Source organism: Grammomys surdaster, unplaced genomic scaffold (genome assembly GCF_004785775.1).
Source record: "Grammomys surdaster isolate TR1022 unplaced genomic scaffold, NIH_TR_1.0 125946, whole genome shotgun sequence".
Lineage (NCBI taxonomy): Eukaryota > Metazoa > Chordata > Mammalia > Rodentia > Muridae > Grammomys > Grammomys surdaster.
Window position 1 is genome coordinate 2,056,971 of NW_021620768.1, and position 22,445 is coordinate 2,079,415.

At 47.3% G+C, this 22,445-nt stretch overlaps 1 protein-coding gene across 1 annotated transcript in view; it reads right to left on the bottom strand.

The window, feature by feature from the left end:
- Positions 1 to 751: 751 nt before the first annotated feature.
- Positions 752 to 22,445, bottom strand: part of Syt11 (synaptotagmin 11) — a 27,639-nt gene continuing 5,945 nt past the window's right edge. The window contains exons 2-4 of the mRNA XM_028753257.1: positions 18,155 to 18,978; positions 4,586 to 4,709; positions 752 to 3,826 (exon numbers count right to left, since the gene is read on the bottom strand). Coding sequence (XP_028609090.1) covers positions 3,516 to 3,826; positions 4,586 to 4,709; positions 18,155 to 18,978 — 1,259 coding nt within the window. The 3' untranslated portion in view covers positions 752 to 3,515. The remainder of the gene's footprint in view (positions 3,827 to 4,585; positions 4,710 to 18,154; positions 18,979 to 22,445) is intronic.

Genomic DNA, 22,445 nt, shown 5'->3' on the forward strand with positions numbered 1-22,445 from the left:
TTCCTCAGCACTGCCAAAAAAAGAAAAAAATTCTTTTCTTCACTTGTATTGTTTGAGGCCTGGGGACAGTTTTATTAAGAGTGTAAGACAAAACAGGACAAGCAAACTGCAAATTGTGCAGCTGGGAGGAGGGGTGACGACAGGGAAGAGGAGAGAAGTCCAGAGAATGAGAAAGCCCTGTACACCAGGGACGGCAGGACCAGGCCTGCGGGAAAGAGAGAAGAAAATGAAGTGTGTCTGAGAGTAGTTCAGAAGCGGGCCAGCTTAGCTGAGCTATCTGGTAAGGCTCGGTGAACCACTGGAGAGATGGCTGAGAAGTTAAGGGTGCTTGCTGCTCTTGCAAAGAACCTAGGCTTCTTCCCCAGTACCCACAGGGTGGTTTACAACCATGTGTTAACTCCACTTCACACACACACACACACACACACACACACACACACACACACAGAGGCACGCACGCACGCACGCACGCACGCACAGCGCACATACAGACACGCAGGCAGACACTCCTACACATAAAATAAATCTAAAACCAAAAACCTTCCATCGTCTCCTCTGGTGGCTGTGCCTTACAGATCCCATTTAGTTTATAGGCCTGTAACCCAGAGTTGCATAACAGTTTCTCAGACAAAGGGGCTCATGAGAAAAAGAATTTAAGAAGTCCTGGCCCAGAGTGTCCTGTGTATGTGTGTTGAGTGGTGTCTACAATCACAGTCACGCAGCTTCAAGAAAACCAGGCTGCACCACTGTGCCTATTTAATCTGAATCAGTCTTTATTCTGCACATGTGTGGCGCATTAACAAGGTCCACATACAAGATAGCATTACATATTGCAGGTTAGCGTCACAGCGTTATGCAATTTCACACAGTTCATGTTAGATTTTTCCGCTTTTTAAATTCTTTTTAATTTGACACTTTTATTTTTGAGTTTTATTTTTACAAGAGAAGACACAAGGTAAAGAAAGACGACCACTTTGGAGAGGGATCGTGGTGAGGGCAATGTCACTATGACCAATATTAAAAGTCTTCCATATCCCCCTCCTAAGTAGGTCCCCCTGGTCCCACACAGCAGTTCTCCCTGCTTCCCAGCACAGCACTGTCCATCAATACGTACGCTGTAGCTGTGCAGAGAATGAAAGAGGGAACTTCTGATATTGTGAATAGCTCTCAGAGTCCCCAGAGAGTCAAGAACTCTCCATAGACAGACTGGCTGCTGAGAAATCAGGAGTGACCTTTCCCTAACCTATTCCTAACCACAAGAGCCTTGTGCAAAAGCTAGGATGTGACTCTCTTGTCTTTCAACAGGGAGAGGCATTAGCCTCCACCCACATCAGTGAGCTCTGTGAAGAACAGATGTGAAAGCCAGAGTCAGCTAAGAAGCTTTAGGTACCAAGTCCAGGGCATGATGGATCAGGCCTGAGGTAGGAGGGAGGAATCCTGTACTGCCCACCCCTTTGCCTTTTCAAGGCAAAGACACCGAGGCTGCCCCAGCCTGTGGAAGTACCGGCTCCCCCACCAGCACCCCGCTGCTCTGCAGACCCAGAGGATGCAAGGGATGGAGCTGCAGGGGGATCGGGAAGGGAGGAGCACAGCGAGGCTGTTTCCCAGACTTCTCAGGAGGAGCTACAGAGGCACACACAGCGGGACAGAGGCCAGGCTCCACCTGTCACTTCGCTTCTCCGAAGGAAATGGAGCTGCTCAGTGACTTCTGATCTTTACACATTAAGGCGACGAAGAGGAACCATTTCAATTTTTTTCCCTAATGGGGCTTAGAATGCTCCTGCCGGGTTTTCATTAAACTATGTCAAAATGCCTTTTTAGAAAACAAAAAGTATTTTCTTCTACGTATAATACAATATTTACATTCCATGGGTTAAAGGACGGAGACTAGTGGTGCGATCCCAGCTGATGGCGAGACACTGAGTCAGATTATGGGATGTAAGGGCTGACAGTAGCAGGAGCACAGTGGGCTTTTCTGCCTGTACAGGACTGCTCTGCCTTGCCAAGAATCGGCAGAAACAAAACAAAACCAACCAAACAAAAAGCAAATGAAAGGTTGGTGGGGGGTGGAGTGGATTCAGATCTACAAGCACGAGGGGAACCACCAAAGGCATTGTCACCAACCCTCTCCATGGAAAGTCAGCTTGCCCACCCCTTCTCAGAAGCTAGCTAGAAAGTGACGGTCTTTAGGGAAGTGGGCACTTGAGTTACATCTAATCTTTCAGGCCCTGGATCAAGCTATTTCTTATTTGACTGAGGTCCTCTTCAGGCTGTCAAAACAGGCACTGCCTATCCAAGCTCAGCTCTCGCTTCTGAAGTCTCCTGTTCCTCTGGAAGCCTCCACGTGGAGACCTGGGTCTGTACCACGCTCAAGCTCGCACTGTCTTGTGCAGTGGCGGAGAGATGGTGGGACTTTGGTTTCCATCCTTCACGGTGTGGGGAGACTCCCAGTTCTCTAGTGGTGCATTTCTGCTGAGGAGAGTGGCGCTCTGAAGGCAGTCATATGATCTTACTACTCAGCCCCACTTGGCTTTCTTAAGAGCCATTACTGTAAACCTCGGGGAGAAAGAGTCATTTCTGAGGCCCATTTCCTTAAACAACAGACAGCAACTTCTGCCGGCAGCTACATCATGAGGAGGCGTCAGAGCTATGGAAGCAATTCTGGGAAAGTAAAAGCCAGTGTAACCTTACAAACCCAGAGCTGCTGGGCACCACAGAGGGCCACATGGGCATCTTAGTTCCTCCCCGGTCCCCTGACCTGCAAGTAGCATTCAGAATGTGTTGGTGCCCACGGGTACCTCTAGGTGAAGTCTCCATAGCTCCTAGAGAAATCAGCAAGCCCTAAGTCCAGCCCCACCTCTCCTGTGCTCACCAGGGCTATCTCTAGTCACTGGCTGCCTGTTACCCTTTAACAGCAGATGGCTAGCAGCACACACCCCATTCTCAATTACTCCTTCTCCTGGAAACCCTTACTTGCTTCTTTGCTTACTACAGACCTCAGGATTTGGAACTCAGCCAAAGAGCAGAGATGTGAGAGGTGACAGAAAAAAGGACTGGATGACGGGAACATGGGGCTTTACAGGAGCAGACTTTCCTCCTGCAGTGATGGGGAACTGGAGTAACCCAGAGAAGCCTGGTAAAGAGAGGCCAATTTCAGGGGATCAGCAAATACAATTCGGCACAAAACACAATTTTCATGGATTAAAATCTGCAACTTGATATTGGTTAGGCTAATTTCTTGTTTGTATTAGACATGCAAGTATAAGGTTACATTGTTATATATAGACTTGGGGTCTTTCCTTCTCTTCCCCCCTCATTTTAAAAAACAAAAGATCGTCTAGTGCCTTGCAAAGAAGAAAGCAATCCTCACGCTAAGAACCAATCTGCAGCTGTGTGGAGTGTGAGGTTCTTCGTGTGGTTTGTTCTGTAAGAAATCTTCTACGACTAAAATGAGGTTTTGAGTCAGCTTCTCTGTCACCTCTCCCCGCCGTGCGCCTCCCCACCTGGCCCCAGGGTTAGTACTCGCTCAGACTGTGCCACTTGGCTATGGGCTTGCGAGGACTCTCGCAGACCTCTCTCCAGTGTTCTGCACCACTGGCTGTGACACTGTGCGCCCCCAAGATCAACCTCCCTACCACCTCATTCTTAGTAGTGCGATCGAAGTCAATGACAAGGAACTCGATGCTGATATCAGGCAGGAGGTCGGTGGGGATGTCATAGATGAAGGACTCATTGAAGACGGGGTTCAAAGTGCACTTCTTTACGTGGGTTTTCTTCTTGGCAATGCGTTTTCTGCCGTAGTAGACGTTGACCTTGACATAAGGATCTGGGGGCCACCAAAGAGAAGAAGAGAGATAGGCCTATGACACGGTCCTCTGCTGTGTGGTGGTTTTGTATTTAGAATCTTAACAGTGGTTCTTAACTTGTGGTTCACAACTCCTTTGTGTGTTGAAGGACCATTTCACAGGGGTCGTAGCAGATATCCTGCTTATCAGATAATTACACTAGGATTCTTAATAGTACTGAAATTATAGTTATGAAGTAACAAGGAAAATAATTTTATTTTCATTGGGGTCACCACAATATGAGGAACTGTGTTAAAAGGTTGCAGTTTTAAGAAGGTGGAGAACCACTGGTTTAGATGGAAGAGACAGCTGTCCTCATCTTTGCTGACTGACCATGAGGTCTTCAGTAATTGCACCATAAATACACACAGACCATACATGAGTCTGGCTGCCTAGCCTGGGGCAGGAGGAACCAAGCAGGTATAGAGTATAGAACAAGGTATAGGCCTGCAGAAATCAGGAAGCACTGTCAAGGACATGGGGTCGAATAGATTACCTGCAGTCTTTTTTACAAGTAACTGCTCCGGCATGCATGGGATTTAGAATGCCCTTGTTGGTTTACCACAAGCACCACTGTGGCTGGGGAAACTGATTAGTTAGTCATGGGGAGCAAACACGGGCAGAAGAGTAGGTGGACCGTGAAAAGGGGCAGGGGTCTGGACATGGAGTATTTCAGGACACGGTGAGGGGTGGGGTTGGGGTTGGTTCAGTCAGAGAAATGGGTTGAAGTAAATAGCTGCTACCTGAGAGACCGGTGATATCCATCTTCGGCAAGTGTCTGGCTTTGAGGACCACCACTGTCATTCTCTGTGCTACGGGCTGGTATGACAGAGATACCTGGAGTTCCCCTCTGCTAATGCACTTCTGTAAGGGAGAGACCTCAGGTCAGAATCCTGGCAGGAGAGGAGGAGACTAGACAGCAAATAATGCAGAGGAGAGGGAAGAGAGCCTGCACATGGGTGAGCTCAGGGACAAGTAAGGGGTATGGATTCAGGCTAGGTACAGAAGCACCATCAAGACAGCCAGAGCTCCGAAACCTACACTGGCTGATTTAAAGCTGATTCCTGTGTCCATCCTTGTGGGGGTGGGGGGTGGGCTTCTGGGAACTGACTTTAAGGCCTCCTGCATACTAGGCTAATGCTCTACCACTAGTTGGGCAGTTAAGTCTCAGGACTCCAGAGCTAGACATGAGTTTGAGGCTAGCGTGGCTAGCCAGGTGCTCTATTGAGCTACCCTAAGATATACTCACTCGCATACCTTTTCTCTGCCCCCACAAGGGCCTCGGATTCTGTATACATAGGATGGCCTGGATCTATTGATCCTGCCGTCTCCAGCTCCCAGTGTTTTGTGAACAGTTAAGCACTGCCAGCTTGGTTCAGGCTATTTCTTCTCAGTGTTTTGTCACAAGCTATTAAACATTTCTGAACTTCTGCTCCTTCCTCCATAAAACAGAAGCCCTCCCTCACGGAATCATTAGGAAGACTGGTTAAACCAAATTTTGTAAGCACCAGCTGTGTCCAGCGTGTAGCAGCCTTTAATTTAGTTCTTAGGATTAAGGGTGGGGTGTCGGTGCTGGAGACTCAGTGGCTAAGGGCACTTGCTGTTCTTCCAAAGGAAGCTCACAGCTGCCTGTAACTCCAGCTCCAACGGATTCAGTGCCCACTACTGGACTTCAATTGTACTTGCACACTCATGGTATACAGACACATAAATTTAAAAGCAAACTGGGGACCAGACCTGAGTTGGGTTCCATGGCATCTGTGTGAACCTTAAAAGGAGAATCCAGAACCCTGTCTCGAAAAACCAAAAGAAAAAAAAAAAAAAAAAAAAAAAAAAACAGGAGAATCCAGATCACCGTCCTGGATCTCACTCCTGTACTCCTGTGCTTGGAAGCAGACAGGCAGATCCCTGGAACTCACTGGTCAGCCTGCCTGGTTGAATCCTGACGACCCCCCCCACCCCCCGCAAGTTCCAGATTCAGTGAGAGATCCCATTTCAAACCATAAGGGACAGCCCTCAGGAGGCAGAGGCAGGGAGCTCTCAGTGGGCAGCCTGGTCTACAGAGTAAGTTCCAGGACAGCCAGGGTTGTGTGTAGAGACCCAATAAAAAAATAACAAAACCCACAAAGGGGTGGGTGGTAAGATGACTTACTGAGTACAGCTGCCTACTATCAAATTTAAACCCTGGAAAGTACAAAGTGAGAAAACAGATTCCCGAAGGCTATCTTCTGACTTCATCTGTGCACCATGGCAAGCACTGCCTATCCCAAACTAAGAAATAAATGTAAAAAAAAAAAAAAAAGTGCCGGGCAGTGGTGGCACACACCTTTAATCCCAGCACTTGGGAGGCAGAGGCAGGTGGATTTCTGAGTTTGAGGTCAGCCTGGTCTACAGAGTGAGTTCCAGGACAGCCAGGGCTATACAGAGAAACCCTATCTCGAAAACAAACAAACAAACAAAAAAAGTTATAGCAAAACCAAAGAAGATGTTCATGTCAGCTTGTGGCCTCCACACTCAAACTTGATCTGGATGTGGTGACACACAGATGTAATGCCAGTACTTGAGAAGAGTCAGGGACATCAGGGGTTCAAGGTCAGCCTCAGTTATATAGTCAGTTCAACCCTGAACTACATAGACCTTGTCTCAAAATGTTTTTCCTTGAGTTGGGTGTGGTGACTCAGATCTTTAATCTCAGGACTCAGAAAGCAGAGGTGGATCTTTGTGAGTTTGAGGCCAGCCTGGTCTACATAGCAGAAAAGAATACATAATGTGACCTTGCCTCAAAAAATTATTTCTTTGAAAACTATGGATGGAATTGTGGTATAGTAGTAGCATTTGTGCTTAGTTAGCATGTGGGAGTCCCTAGATTCAATCCTCAGAATTGTAGAACAATGAATGACCTAGGGCGTGATGCACATCTAATTCTCAGCACTTGGGAGGGGGGCTAGCCTTAGCTATGTAATGAGTGTCAAGCTATCCTGAGATACATGATGAGACCATTTCAGAACACCAAAAAGGGCTGGGGAGATGAGTCATTATATAAAGTGCTTGATGTCCAGGAATGAGGACCAGTGTGGATCCCCATGGCCATATATAAAAAAAAGTGTGTGTGTGTGTGTGTGTGTGTGTGTGTGTGTGTGAGACCTGCCTATAATACCAGCACATGGGACACAGAGACAGACTGGGATACCTGGAGCAAGCTGGCTAGCCATTGTCTGACAAAATCTGGGTGGTGAGCTCAAGGTTCAAGGAGAGATCAATAGAGGAAAACACTGGACCTTGGCCTCCACATGCATGTGCACTCACATACATGTGAAAACAGACACACACACCCCATCCATTCACATACATGTGAAAACAGACACACACACACCCCATTCAAATGTTTTGGAAATTGGAAATTGTATGGTGGGAAACAGGAGATGGGTTTGACTCCATTCTGTCTCGCTACATGACCTTGGGCCTGCGGTAATTTCACAGGGTGAGCTGCTGGCCAGCACTCCCTGCCTGTGTGCTTCGGATCCCCCTCTCCCCCTCTTCCCATCCCTTCCCCACTGCTCCTTACTGCCCTCCGTCTGTGTTTCTCCAGCTTTAAAATTTGCCTCTACTTTGCATTTGAAAAACAAGTGTAGCCTGGATGGCCTCACTCCACTCCTGCTTCAGCTTCTCGTTGCCAGGGTTACATAAATACCATGCCTCTCCCAGGCTGAAGCTTGTTTTCAGACTGTGTAGCCCTGGCTGGCCTGGCACTCACCATGGCTGGCCTTGGACTCACTGGATCCTCCTGCTCCTGCCTCCCAAGTCCTGTAGGAGTGTACCACACCAGCTCCTGATGATCTGATGAACAGCATTTGGGTTCACAGCACTGGCAGGTGCCAGGGTTCAGGGAGCAGGAGACAAAGCTTTGCCTTTCAAGGCTCAGCGCTCATCACACACTGAAGAGACAGAGCCTGGGCTACCAGAGCAAGACCCTATTTTATTTTTTAAATTATGTGTATGGTTGCTTTGCCTACATGTATGTTTGGGCACCACATTCACACAGTGTTTGCAGAGGCCAGACAAGAAAAGGGCATTGGATCCCCTCTCAGACTCCAGTCACAGGCACTTGTGAGCTGCTATGTGGGTTCTGAGACTTGAACCCAGGTCCTTAAGAGTTAGGTGCTCAGAACCACTCACTACCTATCTATCTCTCCAGCTGTGAAAACATTCCCCCTTTTTAAGAGACAATTTTTCTCAGCCGGGCGGTGGTGGCACACACCTTTAATCCCAGCACTTGGGAGGCAGAGGCAGGCAGATTTCTGAGTTCAAGGCCAGCCTGGTCTACTGAGTGAGTTCCAGGACACACAGGGCTACACAGGGAAACCCTGTCTCGAAAAACCAGAAAGAAAAAAAAAAACCAAAAACAAAAAAAAAAAAAACCAAAAAAAAGAGAGACAGTTTTTCTTCCAGCTGTAGTGGTCTTAAATCCCAGCACCCAAGAGGCAGAGGCAGGCAGACCTTTGTGAGTTCCAGGCCAGCCTGGTCTACAAAGTGAGTTCCAGGACAGCTGGGGCTATGTAGGGACTGAATTTGAAAAAAAAAAAAAAAAAAAAAAAAAAAAAAAGATTTTTTTCCTCCCTCCCCTTCTCTCTTCTCCATCTTTCTGGCCTTCTTTTTTCTATATAGAAAGGCAGTCCTGGGGATCAAACTCAGGGCCTTATCCATTCTCGGCCAGCACCAGCTCCAGCCTCAGCCTCAGCCTCAGCCTCAGCCGTTGGCTTTTGGAATGGAAGCACAGGAGGAACTGGTAGACTCAGGTAGACTGTTTATGGTTTTTCTCTGCTCGACTGAGGTTCACATTTGGTCTTACTTCACTGTTGTGACTGGCTCCTGGCTGTACCTGTGTATCCATGCCCAATAAAATCAGCTGCTTTCCTTGCCCACCCTGTGCTTCTGGGTTATTGTCCTTTTGGGAGTATTCTGAAAATCTGAGCAGAGACCCTAATTTTACTTTCACAATTAGCTATAAGCATGTGAAAAGTAATGCCTCTGGGAAATGCCTTCCAAAACACCAAGAAGGAGTTGTTCAATAGAACAGCTACCAGCTGGATGTGTCTTCATTAGCTTCAAGTCATTAGGATTAAATAAAGAGGGGCTGAGGAGACAGTTCAGTAGTTAAGAGCACTTGTTGCTCTTGGAGGGGACAGAGTTCAGTTCCTAGCAAGCACACGATGGCTCATGGCCATCCATAGCCCCCACATCCAGGGAATCTGACCCCATCTTCCACTTCTGACCTCCACAGACACCAGGCACACATGTGGCACATACACAGGCAAACCTCTGAAACGTGTGTATTTTGTTTAATTGTAAACATTAGACAGGGAGCTGGCATGCCGGCTGGAGGTTCAGAGCTTTAGCAGACCGGCTGGTTCTACTCCCTGCACCACATGGCAGCTCACAAGTCTGTACTCTAGTTCCAGGAGATCAACGTCTTCTTCTGATCTCTGAGGGCATTGCATGATCTGGTGCATACATGTGGATAAACATGCATGCAGATAAATGAAAAGCAGCTCTTAAATGAAAGTGGAATTCTTTGTCACATTAGCCATAGTTCACAATTCCCTAGCTAGTGGTTGGTGCGAAGAAAACACTGAATGTTTCACTCCTGAATAGGCAGATCCAGAAGGAACATTTTTTTTTTTGTTACAAGTGATAGCACATACCTGTAATTTCAGCACTCAGGAAGCTGACGCAGGAAGATTGGAGTTTGAGGTCAGTTTGAGCTACACAGCAAGAGCCTGTTTCAAAACCAACCAATCACAGACATGAAACCAACTGCGCGCGTGTGGTCTCTGTACTTGGGGTAAAGTAGAAGTATGTGGTGCACACGATTACCCTCACTATTACCCTCAGGCAGGCTGGAGAGATGGTCCAGCATGTCCCTGCTCATTCGGAGGCCCTGAGTTTGGATACCAGGACCTATGTCATGTGGCTTCATCGGTATCTGAGTCCGATTCCAGGGGACCTGATGCCCTCTTCTGGCCCCCTCGGACACTCACGCACAAGTATACACACATAAATAAAAACAACATTACCCTCAGAGGTACAATCCTAGCACTTGGGAAGTAGAGGCAGGAGGAATTTTGTGAGTTCTAGGATAGCCAGGGCTATGTAGAGAGACTCTGTCACAAAACAAAGCAAAATAAAATTCTTCTTGGGGATAGAGAGATGGTTCAGCAGTCAAGAACACTTGCTGCTCTTGCAGAGGACCTAGGTTCCATTCTTAGCACCCATAGCAGCTCACGGCTGCCTGCAACTCCAGTTCCAGGGGACCCCATGCCCTCTTCTTATTTCCATGGGCTCCTGCATGCACACAGTTCACATAAATACACCCAGGCACACACACTCATACACACGAAATAAGAGAGAGAGAGAGAGAGTGGGGGAGGGAGAGAGAGAAGCTATTGCTTTCGTAGAGGAGCTGCGTTTGATTCCCGCACCCATATCAGATGGCTCCCAACCATACATGCTCACATATCCACATACAAGAACACAAATAAAACAGACAGACATTTCCTTCTCATAGACAAACATTTTGGTTTTGTCCTTAGGGCTAACGGCCATCAACTTAGTTGAGGAATGACTGTTTTTGCTGGAGTTGTCATCTTTCATAAATGTCCCTGCCTTCTAGTGCAACTACCAGACTTTTGGGGCTTGAATTGTGGAGAAAGAACAGGTGGAATAAAAAAAAAAAGGTCCCCTACCAAGGCTGAGACTGTAGCCCCTTTGGTAGAGAGCCTGCTGGGCAGTCACACAATCCTGCACCTGAGCCCGAGCACTCTATAAAACTGAACACAGCAGAGAACACCTCTAATCTCAGCACTGAGAAGAAAAGACAGGATACAAAATTCAAGGTCAAAATCCATTGTTCTCCAGGAAATTGTCTAGGGAAAGCACAGTTCTCATGCCACATCAAGGTAATTTCTTTGCAACAGAAGACTACCCCAGAAAATTATAACTGGTCAAAATGCAGAGTTGTGAAGCCCAGACTCAACTGACGAATGCTCAGCCTGTCTCCTGTTCCCAAGGCTCAGAGATCATTCCAGAAGAAGGGGCAGAAAAGACTGTAAGAGCCACAGGACCAGGAAGTCTGTGTAAGACTCTGTGTCCTAGAAACGTCAGAGAAGCTGCATGCATGAAGTCTCACCTACATGCCTGCCTAGACTGCCTACAGGAGCTGAACAAAGCACGCAGCTGCAACCCCAATGTTTAACATGCCTTAGGGTCAGGAGTTCAAGGTCATCCTGTGTTACATAAGAGTCTGTCTCAAAACTCAAAACTCAAAAAAAAAAAAAAAAAAAACCCAAAAAAAACCAAAACAGGCTGAAGAGACAGCTCAGCAGAGAAGAATGCTTGCTTTTCTTGCAGAGGACCTGGGTTTGATTCTTAGTACGCCATGTTGGCTCACAACCTCTATAACTGTAGCTGTAGGGAATCCAAACCTCTCTCTGGCCTCCCAGGAAACCAGGCATATGTGTGGTATACATAAACACATGCAGGTAAAACACTTATAAACATAAACAAAAAAATCTAAAAAGGATACATCCTTATTTTAAAAAATCCACCAAATATCTAATTAACAAATATGATTATGAGGCAGAGGCAGGCGGATTTCTGAGTTCGAGAGTTTGAGGCTCGCCTGGTCTACAGAGTGGGTTCCAGGACAGCCAGGCCTACACAGAGAAACCCTGTCTCAAAAAAACCAAAAAGATTACAGCTTTTATGATTACAGCTTAGAGCTGCACACAGCAGCACATGGCCATAAACCCAGCTGCTCCAGGCCTAAAGATAGGGGAGGGCAGCTTTGAACCTAGATCCAGTAGCTTGGGGGAGACCCTCTCTCAAACCAACACCAAGACAAACAACATCCCTGAAAGCTATAGTGTAAGTTTCCTAGTTATTGTTTAAAGCTGTCCCCAGATCATCTGTTCTTGCAGAGTCTCTGTGCCCCGTCCTACTTCTTGGGGAAAATAGACAACTTCCGGTTTTCCCCCTACATCATTCTTCAGATGGCTACTGGTCTCCTGGCCTCCTCCTCCTCCTCCTCCTCCTCCTCTTTCTCCTCCTCCTCCTCCTCCGGTTCTTTTCCTTGGGCAGCATGGCCACCTCACTCAGCTGCTTCTGTGCTATGAAGCCTGCAGCCACAACCTGACTGCCATCTGTCATTCTGAGGGAAGCCCAGATCTTTTTGCTCCCTCAGCCCCCTCCCTTTTTCTTTCTATTCAATTCTCAGTTCAGGCAGCCCTGTCAATGGCTCTTTTGAGACACTGATGGCTGGGAGCTAGGTTGTTCCCCAGTCTCTGGGCCTAGTCAGGCAAAGACTCTGTTGTGAAGCATGCAAGCAGAAAGCCATGGAGAAGAGATCTTAGCCATGTCTGACAGAGCCTCTGCTGGCACAGTAGGCTAGAATCAGGATACACGCGGATCAATGGAAACCTGTGGAGGACAGGTCTACTTCCTTGTAGACCTAAGCACCTCCTTCAGAGTCATTTCCTAGCTAGTGTCCTCACTGCGAGGGCCTATGTACCCTCAATAAGCCTTTTGTGGGGCCAGAAATCTGCAGGACCTCTACCGCTCTAAATCACAGCCATGAGAAAATGCGAGAGACAAAACCTGAACACTCTGAGTCCCCTCTCCGCAGGAAACAGCTCTCTTTGTGCTCCTGCCATTAATGTGCCTTTTCTTTCTCCTTTCAGTCCCAACAGCTAGACTGCATGATCTGGAGGTCACATGCAAATCTGGGATTTTAAGAATCCTCTCATTCCCATGACACTGCCCTAGGTAAGCAACACAACCCAAGGAACATTGAGGCTATCTCATGATTCTGTTGTCCCCTCTGCCAGTCAGCTTCTCCCAGCTCTCTGCCTGTACCTCCTGTTCCAGGCTTAGTATGAGTATATGATTTCACTTATGATTATTAAGTACAGTATAAGAAAACAAAGCTGTTACCTTAAAAATTATTTTCAAGGCTGGAGTTAGCTCAGCAGTTAAGAGCACTGGCTACTCTTCTAGACAACCTGGGTTTGCTTCCTAGTACCCACATGGCAGCTCACAACTGTCTATAACTTCAGTTCCAAGGAGCCAATGCCCCTTTTTGGCTTCCATAGGTATTAGGCACACAAACATACATGCAGGCAAAATACCCATACACATAAAATAAAAATAAAATTTAAAAAATCAATTCTAGGGGCTGGAGAGATGGCTCAGCGGTTAAGAGCACTGACTGCACTTCCAGAGGTCCTGAGTTCAAATCCCAGCAACCACATGGTGGCTCACAACCATCTGTAATGAGATTGGATGCCCTCTTCTGGTGTGTCTGAAGACAGCTACAGTGTACTCATCAATAAAATAAATAAATAAATATTTAAAAAAAATCAATTCTATAGTCTAGGCATTGTGGCACATACCTTTAATCCCAGCACTTTGCAGACAGAGGCCTGGTCTACATAGCTCAGGGTGTCTATATCTACACAGTGAGACTCTGTCTTACTGGGGGTGGTGTGTAGCTCAGTTAGAAGGGCACATAAACACTTGTGCCCCACACCTTTGTGTAGCTTTATGCATCTTGGACAAGCACTTGTACCTACTAAGTCATATTCTCAGCTCTCCTACCCAGGAACCTTAGAAGGAAGGTTTGGTTGCAGTTACAAGCTGTAAGAGGGTGTCCTGGGCTGGGGATGTGTAGGACCGTGAAAAGCAGCCTGATTTATGGTTGAGCAAGGTTTGAAACCCCAGTGACCCAGCAGGTGACCCTGCAAGGGCCTCTGCAAGGAATTGTAGGCGTTTGCCAAGCTCCCAGACTCCAGGCTCATGACAGGAGGCCACAGCCCCTTAGATTTATGTCACTTAGTCACGTAGGGCAACACCTCTACTAGCTCCTCCAGAGGTAGAGGGCCTGACTACAAGCCATGGAGCCTCAAGACAGATCTCCATCTTAATGAGGTACCTAAAGGCCAGGGGGGCATAGCCAATTAAGCTTTCCTTCCAAGACCCTCCTCCCTGCAAAAGGTATTTAACCTCAAGCTGGCCGTGAGAAAACCGGGGTACAGTTTCTCATCCACTTTATATCATGACAATTAACATCTTAAGACCATGGACTGTTTCTCTTCTCTGGGATCTGCTGTGGGGAACAACGGAGCAGGCCTTCCCCTACAGAGCTGCTGTCTAATCTCCCACAGAAGACCGCTCTGCGTTTCCATTCACGGTGACCACCCACCCAAGCAAGCCAAGCAAGCCGAGCGAGCAGCCGTGACCAAGCCAAGAACTCTCATCCCCGCAGGACACAGCCAGAGTTTTCTCTCCCTTTTTCCCTCTTTGGCTATGGGCCAATCCAGCCCGTATGCCCCAATGTCGTTCTCTGCCCGTTCTCTGCCCTTCCGAGGCTCCCATAGCCCTACGTGAGTGCCCAAGAGCCTGAGGACCAGATGAGCTAGCTCCGGCTCCCCTGGGACCTCAGACTGAGCTTCCCACTCCTGGAGCAGGGTCCCCAACGCCTGCCTGGTGCTGTCGTGGGAAGAGTGCAGTTGAATTCCCATGTCTCGCCTCCATGCGGCCCTAGCCCTGTGTCAGGGTGGACACGGGACACACTTTAACCCAACAACTGGTCTGGGACACACACATCAACCCAACAGGGATGTAGCTCAGTGTGTGTCAGACCCTGAGTTAGGTTCCCAGCACATTCCCCTAGGTCCCTCTAAAAAAAAAAAAAATGATGCCTTCTAAAGATGAACCGAAAATTGAAATGCCTAGAGGAGTTCTGGCTGAAGCCCACACTTTGTCCTTAGGAGGATTTGGAGACAGCATTTGGGGGTTCTTCTGCTGGGGATCCTGGGGATGAATGAAGGACAGACTCCCTGGTGCTGATCAGAGATAAGGGCTCAGGAAGTGTGGGAGTCTGGCAAGCTCTGCTGTCCTGTCTGGGCCTCTCCTGTTTCGATGTGTTGCTCAGGATCCTAGCCCTGGCTTCATCCTCATGAAAGGAGTTAATAAAGTGGGAAGAAATTTTGCACTCCCCGAGAACTCCTGGCAGCTTAGCAAATGCCATTGTCTGTGCTCTCTGCCCAGTGCCCTGGATTTGAGGCTGCTTTGTTTCCAGCCTGAATCAGTTCCTTTTTGGCCAGTCTTTTCCCAGCTGCAGCTCGGCACAGAGCCACCCCCTCCCCCACAGTACTGGACTGTGAACACATGAGTGGCCTGGAAGAGTGGTGGGTGCTGTTGGAAACCATCCTCCTTCCAGGACAAACGAGGCTGAGCACTCAGGCCCTGTAAATGGGAGCCAGGAAACTGAAGAGTGGGGAGCAGAGACTGAGGAAAAGTAGGCGGTGAGAGAAGACAGAGAAGGCGACATTTCCCTTCTGTCATCTCCACTGTCCCTTCCTGTTACATCCTTTTTTCCTTTTGAGCTGGGATGTCAAGTATTTTAGGCTGTTCTTTTTTTTTTTTTTCTTGGTTTTTTGAGACAGGGTTTCTCTGTGTAGCCCTGGCTGTCCTGGAACTAACTCTGTAGACCAGGCTGGCCTCGAACTCAGAAATCCTCCAGCCTCTGCCTCCCAATTGCTGGGATTAAAGGCGTGCACCACCACTGCCCAGCTAGGCTGTTCTTGAACTTGTAGAGAAGGCTGACTTTGAACTCCTGACCCTCCTGCTTCTACCTCCTAAGTACTGGGGTTGTAAGGTATGTCCCTCCACTTTCATTTCATACGGGACCAGGAATCCAACCTAAGGTCCTGTGCCTCATAGGCAAGCACTCTACCACCTCAGCCACATCGATAGTGTGTGTGTGTGTGTGTGTGTGTGTGTGTGTGTGTGTGTTTCTGAGACAGTTTCCTGTAGCCTCTGTTGATATTCAGCTTCCTATAGCTGAGGGTGACCTTGAACTCCTAAGCCTCCTCATCTCACCTACCAAGGGCTGGGATTTCAGGCCTCTTCCATGATACCTAGTTCTAAAAGTCAAAACTGGCTTGTTAGGATTCCAGCACTCAGTCACCAAAAGCAGTATTACTGTAAACTCAAAGGCAGCCTAGGCTGCATAGCTAGCTCCAGGCCATCAAGGGCTACATAGCACGACCCTGTGTGTCATGAAACAAGACAATAAAAACAAGTGCTGGAGATGTAGCTCAGTTGGTAGCGTGCATGCGTACATGCACCGGGGAGCCCTGGGGTCTGGCCCTTGAACTGCAGAAGCTATGTGCTGGTGCATACCTAAACCCCAGCGCTCAGGATTCAGGGAGGACAACAAGGAGCTCAAGGTCATCTTCGGCTCCATCAGATTCTAAGTCAACATTAAAAAACAAATTCCCCCCTTCCATTTTTTTCTCCTATGTATTGGAGAGTGAATCAAGGGTCTCTCATATGCTAGACAAGTACTCTCTCACTTAGTAACATGCTCCTGTGGTAAGTCTGTCTTTCAGACCCCATCCAGCCTCTGGGTTGCAAATGAACATTGCCAACGATGTCTTTTTCCTCCAATAAGGTAAGAACTTCTTAAGGGTACTAATACGCCAGGCATGTTACCTGGTGCCTCATCATGACCTAATGGGGAAGGCAGTGTTACCAGCTGAGGGGAACAGACTGAGAGGAGTCAGGTGCCCGCTGTCATGCAGCTGAGAAGCAGAAGCTGAGGCGTCGAGTCAGGCAGTCAATCCCAGAGCACCAGTGTGCACCGGCAGCAGCACTGCTCTGCCCCCATGTGAAAGACGTAGATGAGCTGCCAGGAGGGGTGGTCGTTTATGCTCTGTACTCAGGACATTAGTTCCAGAGTCACGTTACCGAGTGAGCAGGGAAGGGGGAGAAAGGGCAGTGTGGAGGTCCTGCTCCTCCTCTCAATGCAAACCAGGGAGAGGAGTAGAGGAAAAGTCTCTGTGTTAAAGGTCAGGGCCTGGACAGTGAAGTGCTGCACTAAACTGAAGTCATACCATGCTTATAAAAAGATACATGCAGCAGCTGATGAAATGGATGGCTCCTGGTTAAGAGCTCATGTTGTCCTCAGAGGACTCAGTTCCGTTCCAAGCACCCACATTAGACAGAACTCCAGCTCCAAAGTATCTAATGCCCTCTGGTGTCCTCGGGCACACGTGCATGTGGGTGAACACACACACACACACACACACACACACACACACAGAAATAATAATAAAAATATTTCTCAAAGAAATGCTCAGGGACCGTTGAGATGGCTCAGTGGGTAAGTGTGGTAAGTGTGTTTGCTCCCAAGCCTGATCTGAGTGGAAAGAGAAAATCAACTCCTGTATGTTGTTCTCTCATCTCCACAGACTTGCTGTGACACACATGTGCCCCCCATAACTTACAAATAAATAATATATAAATGCAACAAAAATACATGTGTAAAACAAAAAGAAGGAAAGAGAGAAAGCACGCACATTGTTGGACTTGGTAGTGTACATCTATAATCTCAGCTTTGGGAAGCAGAGGCAGGAAGAGCAGAGCTGAAGGCATCCTTGGGCACACCAAGCTCAAGTTCCAGGCCAGTCTAGTCTACACAAGACCCTGTCTCAAAAATCGTGGCACAATGGTGGTACACCTTTAATCCCAGCACTGGAGACCTCTGACTGCGCCAGCTCTACAGAGTGAGTGCTATACAGAGAAACCCTGTCTCAAACAAGCAGACAAACAAACAAACCAAAACCAAACCAAAAAAGTAGAAAATTTGGGTGTGGTGGCACATGCCTTTAATCCCAGCACTTGGGAGGCAGAGGTAGGCAGATCTCTGTGAAATTGAGGCCAGCCTATTAATGAGTTCCAGGACAGCCAGGGCTATATAGAGAGACTCCCATCTCAAAAAAAAAAAAATTCATAATAACATTTATACCCACCTAGGAAAGGAAGCTGAGGATAAAGTGAATTAATTTTTATACTTTTTCAGCAGGGAGGTGCATGTTTTCTCCAGGAAGAACACAGGTTCTAGAACACTAGGTTAGCCCCTTTGTCCTATAAATTGTGATGAATCCAGGGTTGGTGGACCACTCTGTTCCAAGCAAGCTGGATGTAGGTAGCATCAGGACACCAGCCACTAAGTGAAAGTTTAGAAGCAACTTGCCCTTTCATCTCCCAGAATTTCCTTCTTAGTGGAACACATCCATCAGGCCTTCTGTTATACCTTGATGACTACAGCTTGTGTTTGATAGCTAAGAACTCAGTGACTTTTCTGTCACCCACCTTTGCTACCATCTCTCGCCCAACCCTCCTCTCACTCACTGACATCCGGTATGCCTCTTTCGACCATCCCTCCCCTGCACACTCTTCCTCCTCACCTGGATGTTCCTCTTGATGATGTCCCTGGTCAGCTGAACCTTGCCTGTGCTGGGGTCCACTCCAGCCAATGGCACCATGACCTCCCCAATGACGTCATCGCGAGAGAAGCGATCAAAGCTGAGCACGAGGAAGTGTAGCACCAGGTCCTGTAGCTGGCTATACGGAATGCCGTAGAAGGTGAAGGTCTCATCAAACACGGGGTCCAGGGTTTTTCGAAGCACTCGGGTCTTCACTCGATGCCGCTTGTCAGGAAGAATGGTCATTTTGATGTAGGGATCGGAGCCCTGGGTCTGGTCATCCATCACTGGCAGCCCGTGGGCCTCTTGGATTGTCACCACCAGAGCTTTCTTGGGAAAGTTGTAGTCCACTGAGAAGGTAAGGGATCCTAGCATTACGTCTTCCTCTGGCGATGATGGGGAGGTGGGTTTGCTTTCACCAGGGGTCAGGCTTGTCATGGGGCTCCTTAGTTCTTCCCCATAGTCTCTTTTGATGGGTAACTGGTCTATACAAGATGCGGGGCTAGGCCCTCTGGGATCCTTGTCGTGGCTCAGCAGGCCAGACTCTGCATTTATTAAGAGGTTCCCTCGTCCACTTTCCCTCCGAGGACCATCTTTGTCTCTCCGAACTTTGATGATTTTCTTCCTGTTGCTGAGGGTCTCTGGGTAGATGCTAATGCCTTTCAGCATATGAATAAACTTGTATGGCGGGGTCTTGTGCTTCTTCTCCGCCTGTTGGTGGCAGCATGTCCACACAAAGACAGTCACCGAAACACATACTACCAGCACAGAGGCCCCGATGAGGCCAGCCGCTACTGGTGACACATCTAAAGGCAGAGACCAGAGTTATGTCAAAACAGGACTTCCATTCCTATCAAGAGAGTGCCTCTCCTCACTCCAACCTCCACAGTGGGAGCCCATCTGAGCTTTGGAACTTTTTCTCCTCACTGCCCAGGAGGTGACCAAAACCCTTGCCTTCTGGCGAAAACCACAGAACACATTTGCGTAGCTACTGGTTTGAGACAGGATTTCATTATGTAACCCTGGTGTCCTGCAAACTGCCATATAGATCAGGCTGGCCTCGATCACATGATCACACAGAGATCCTCTACCTCAGCCTCCCAAGTACTGGGATTAAAGGCTGGATCACTTCTTTATGTACCTATGTAGTGTCTCATCTGATATTTTAAAAAAATTAATATCATTGTAGATGTATCAGTGTTTTGTCTGCATGTCTGTCTGTCTGTCTGTCTGTCTGTGCAGCCCAATAGAGCCTAATACCCATGGAGGGCAGAAGGTATCTGACAACTTGGTATAAAACAATGTTTAAAACACATAGCAGACATGTAAAGGTATTGTCTGCTAGATACATTACTAAAAACACAGAACAATGATCTATCTCCCTTGCTTCCCTCTTCCCTGCCGTTAGTTGTCTTTCCCTTAAAAGTTGGACCTGCCTGACTTAATGGAAGCTACGTGGGTTTTACTACCTAGGGCCTATAGTTTCCTCTTACATTTCAGGGAAAGAACTGGAAGTCAGGAAGAACTAAGGAAATAAATATAATTCTAGCACGATTCAGATTCTTCCTAAATATCCTTATCTCCTTTACCAGGCACCTACAGGGCTGACTGGCTCAGTTACCGGAGAACACCGGCTCAGTTACCGGAGAACACCGGCCCAGTCTCACCTCAGGAGAGAGGCAGCTCCTGCGTGGATGAAACTCAGCACCTTCTTTGTCTTCCACCTGCTTATTACCCGGACCTGTATTTGTTTGTCTGCTTTTCTTCATTAGATAAATGTAGTGGGAACAGAGCTATCTCTCGTCTCTGTCTTGGCTTCCCAGCTGCCAAGAAGCAAACAGCTTTGGTCCAGTTATTCTGACCTGCTCCAACATGGGCCACAGACATGGGGCCAGTGGACAAATGACTGTGTTTTCTGAAACCATGAACCAAAATAAACCTTTTTTTTTTTTTTATCAAAAACAGAGACTTGGTTTACTGTTTACTTCAATAACCTACAATTAGAAACAAGGGTATGCAGGCACTATGACTGCAGACATCCAAGATAAATATAAAACCCTCTGGAGACTGAAAAGTCTGCCCACCTGTAGGCAAGAACCTTAGTTGGGCAAAAATGATGCGTCAGGTGACCACAGGCTTGGGCTAACATTAGGTTCTCTCTGGTTTACATTGTAAACACACAGCCTACCTCTCGTAGGCAGCAGTGTAATTGAATCTGCATTGGACAGCTGCACAGCACTGACAATAATGAAATGTTTCTGTCCTGAGTTAGATATTCTCATGTGCACTTATTAGGCCCCTGGAAGGCATTATGATAGAGACTTTTTATTACAAATCAAAGAACTCATTGAATAAATGAATAGGACCAACATTGTCCCTGGTTTAGAATCAAGGCTCCTGAGAATTTAGAAATACTCCTAGGACTAAAGACTGGCTAATGCCATTGACGGGATTTAACTTCTGACCCGATTGCCATCAGAATCCAGACTCTGGATTATGTATATGGATACATTCTACATAGTTGGGATACTTGGAGAAAATATACAAAAACAGGGTAAAGGTGCTTCCAGCCAAGACTGCTGAAGCTATGTGATGGGAATTCTTCTGACTTCCACAAGCACAGCCTACATAATTAAGGCTATGCACACATGAATAAAGAAATAAGATAAAAAAAATTTAAAGTTCACTGTTAACAAAAAGCAGGCCGGACGCCGGGCGGTGGTGGCGCACGCCTTTAATCCCAGCACTCGGGAGGCAGAGGCAGGCGGATTTCTGAGTTCGAGGCCAGCCTGGTCTACAGAGTGAGTTCCAGGACAGCCCGGGCTATACAGAGAAACCCTGTCTCGAAAAACAAAACAAAAAAACAAAACAAAAAAAAAAAAAAAAAAAAAAGCAGGCCGGGCAGTGGTGGTGCATGCCTTTAATCCCAGCACTTGGGAGGCAGAGGCAGGTGGATTTCTGAGTTGGAGGCCAGCCTGGTCTACAGAGTGAGTTCCAGGACAGCCCTGGCTACACAGAGAAACTCTGTCTCAAAAACAAAACAAACAATAGAAAAGCAGGCTAGGTGTGGTGGCACAGGGCTTTGATCCCAGCATTTGGGAGGCAGAGGCATATTTCTGTGAGTCCAAGACCAGCCTGTCTACAAAATGAGTTCCAGGACATCCAGAGCTGTTACACAGAGAAACCCTGTCTTGAGGGGAAAAAAAAAAAAGAATAGAAAAGCAGATTGCTAAAAACCTTACCAAATGAAAATTTAAAGAAACTTCATTTTCACAAAGAGGGTTTGATTTGATATTACTCTGTAGAACAGACCAGCACCAATGTGCACAGGCTATAGGAAGACACTTTGGACTCAATTAAAAGAGTCAAGCCAGGGACAGTAGCACCCACTTGTAACCAAACATGCAAAGTTAAATGCTAGACTGGGGGCTGCCTAGATGGCAAAGCAATTAAGAGAACTGGACCCAGGTTTCACAGGCCCAAGGTATAATTCTCAACACCCACATGACGGCTAACAACTTTTGTAACTGCAATTCCAGGAGATCTGGTGGTCTTTCCTGGTTTCTATTATGGGCATGTACCTGCTGATATACAGGCACACATGCAGGCAGAACACACACACACACACACACACACACATTTTATACACACACACATTTTACACACACACACACACACACACACACACATTTTACACACACACACACACACACACACATATAATAAAAATAAATATTTTTTTTCCTAGACAGGGTGTCATCACAAAGCTCTGGCTGTCCTGGAACTCACTATGAAGACCAATATGGCCTTGAACTCACAGAGACTCCCCTGCCTCTCCCTTTGAGTGATGAGATTAAAGGTGTGGAACAGCCTCCACTCAGCCTGATGAATAAAATCTAAAAACAAATAAAAACTAATAGTAAAAAGCCAGCCTGAGCAGGCGGATTTCTGAGTTTGAGGCCAGCGTGGTCTACAGAGTGAGTTCCAGGACAGCCAGAGCTACACAGAGAAACCCTGTCTCGAAAAAAAAAAATAAAAATAAAAAAAATTAAATTAAATTAAAAAAAGCCAGCCTGAGTTTCATGGTGAGACCTTGTTACAAACAACAACAAAACCCTAAATGAATAAGTAAACAAATAAATAATAAAAGGGATGTCTCCCAGTAGAGATTGGACCATGTGTCCTTGAAATTTTCTCTCTTTCTTTAAAAAAGGTTTCTAGCTGGGCAGTGGTGGCGCACGCCTTTAATCCCAGCACTTGGGAGGCAGAGGCA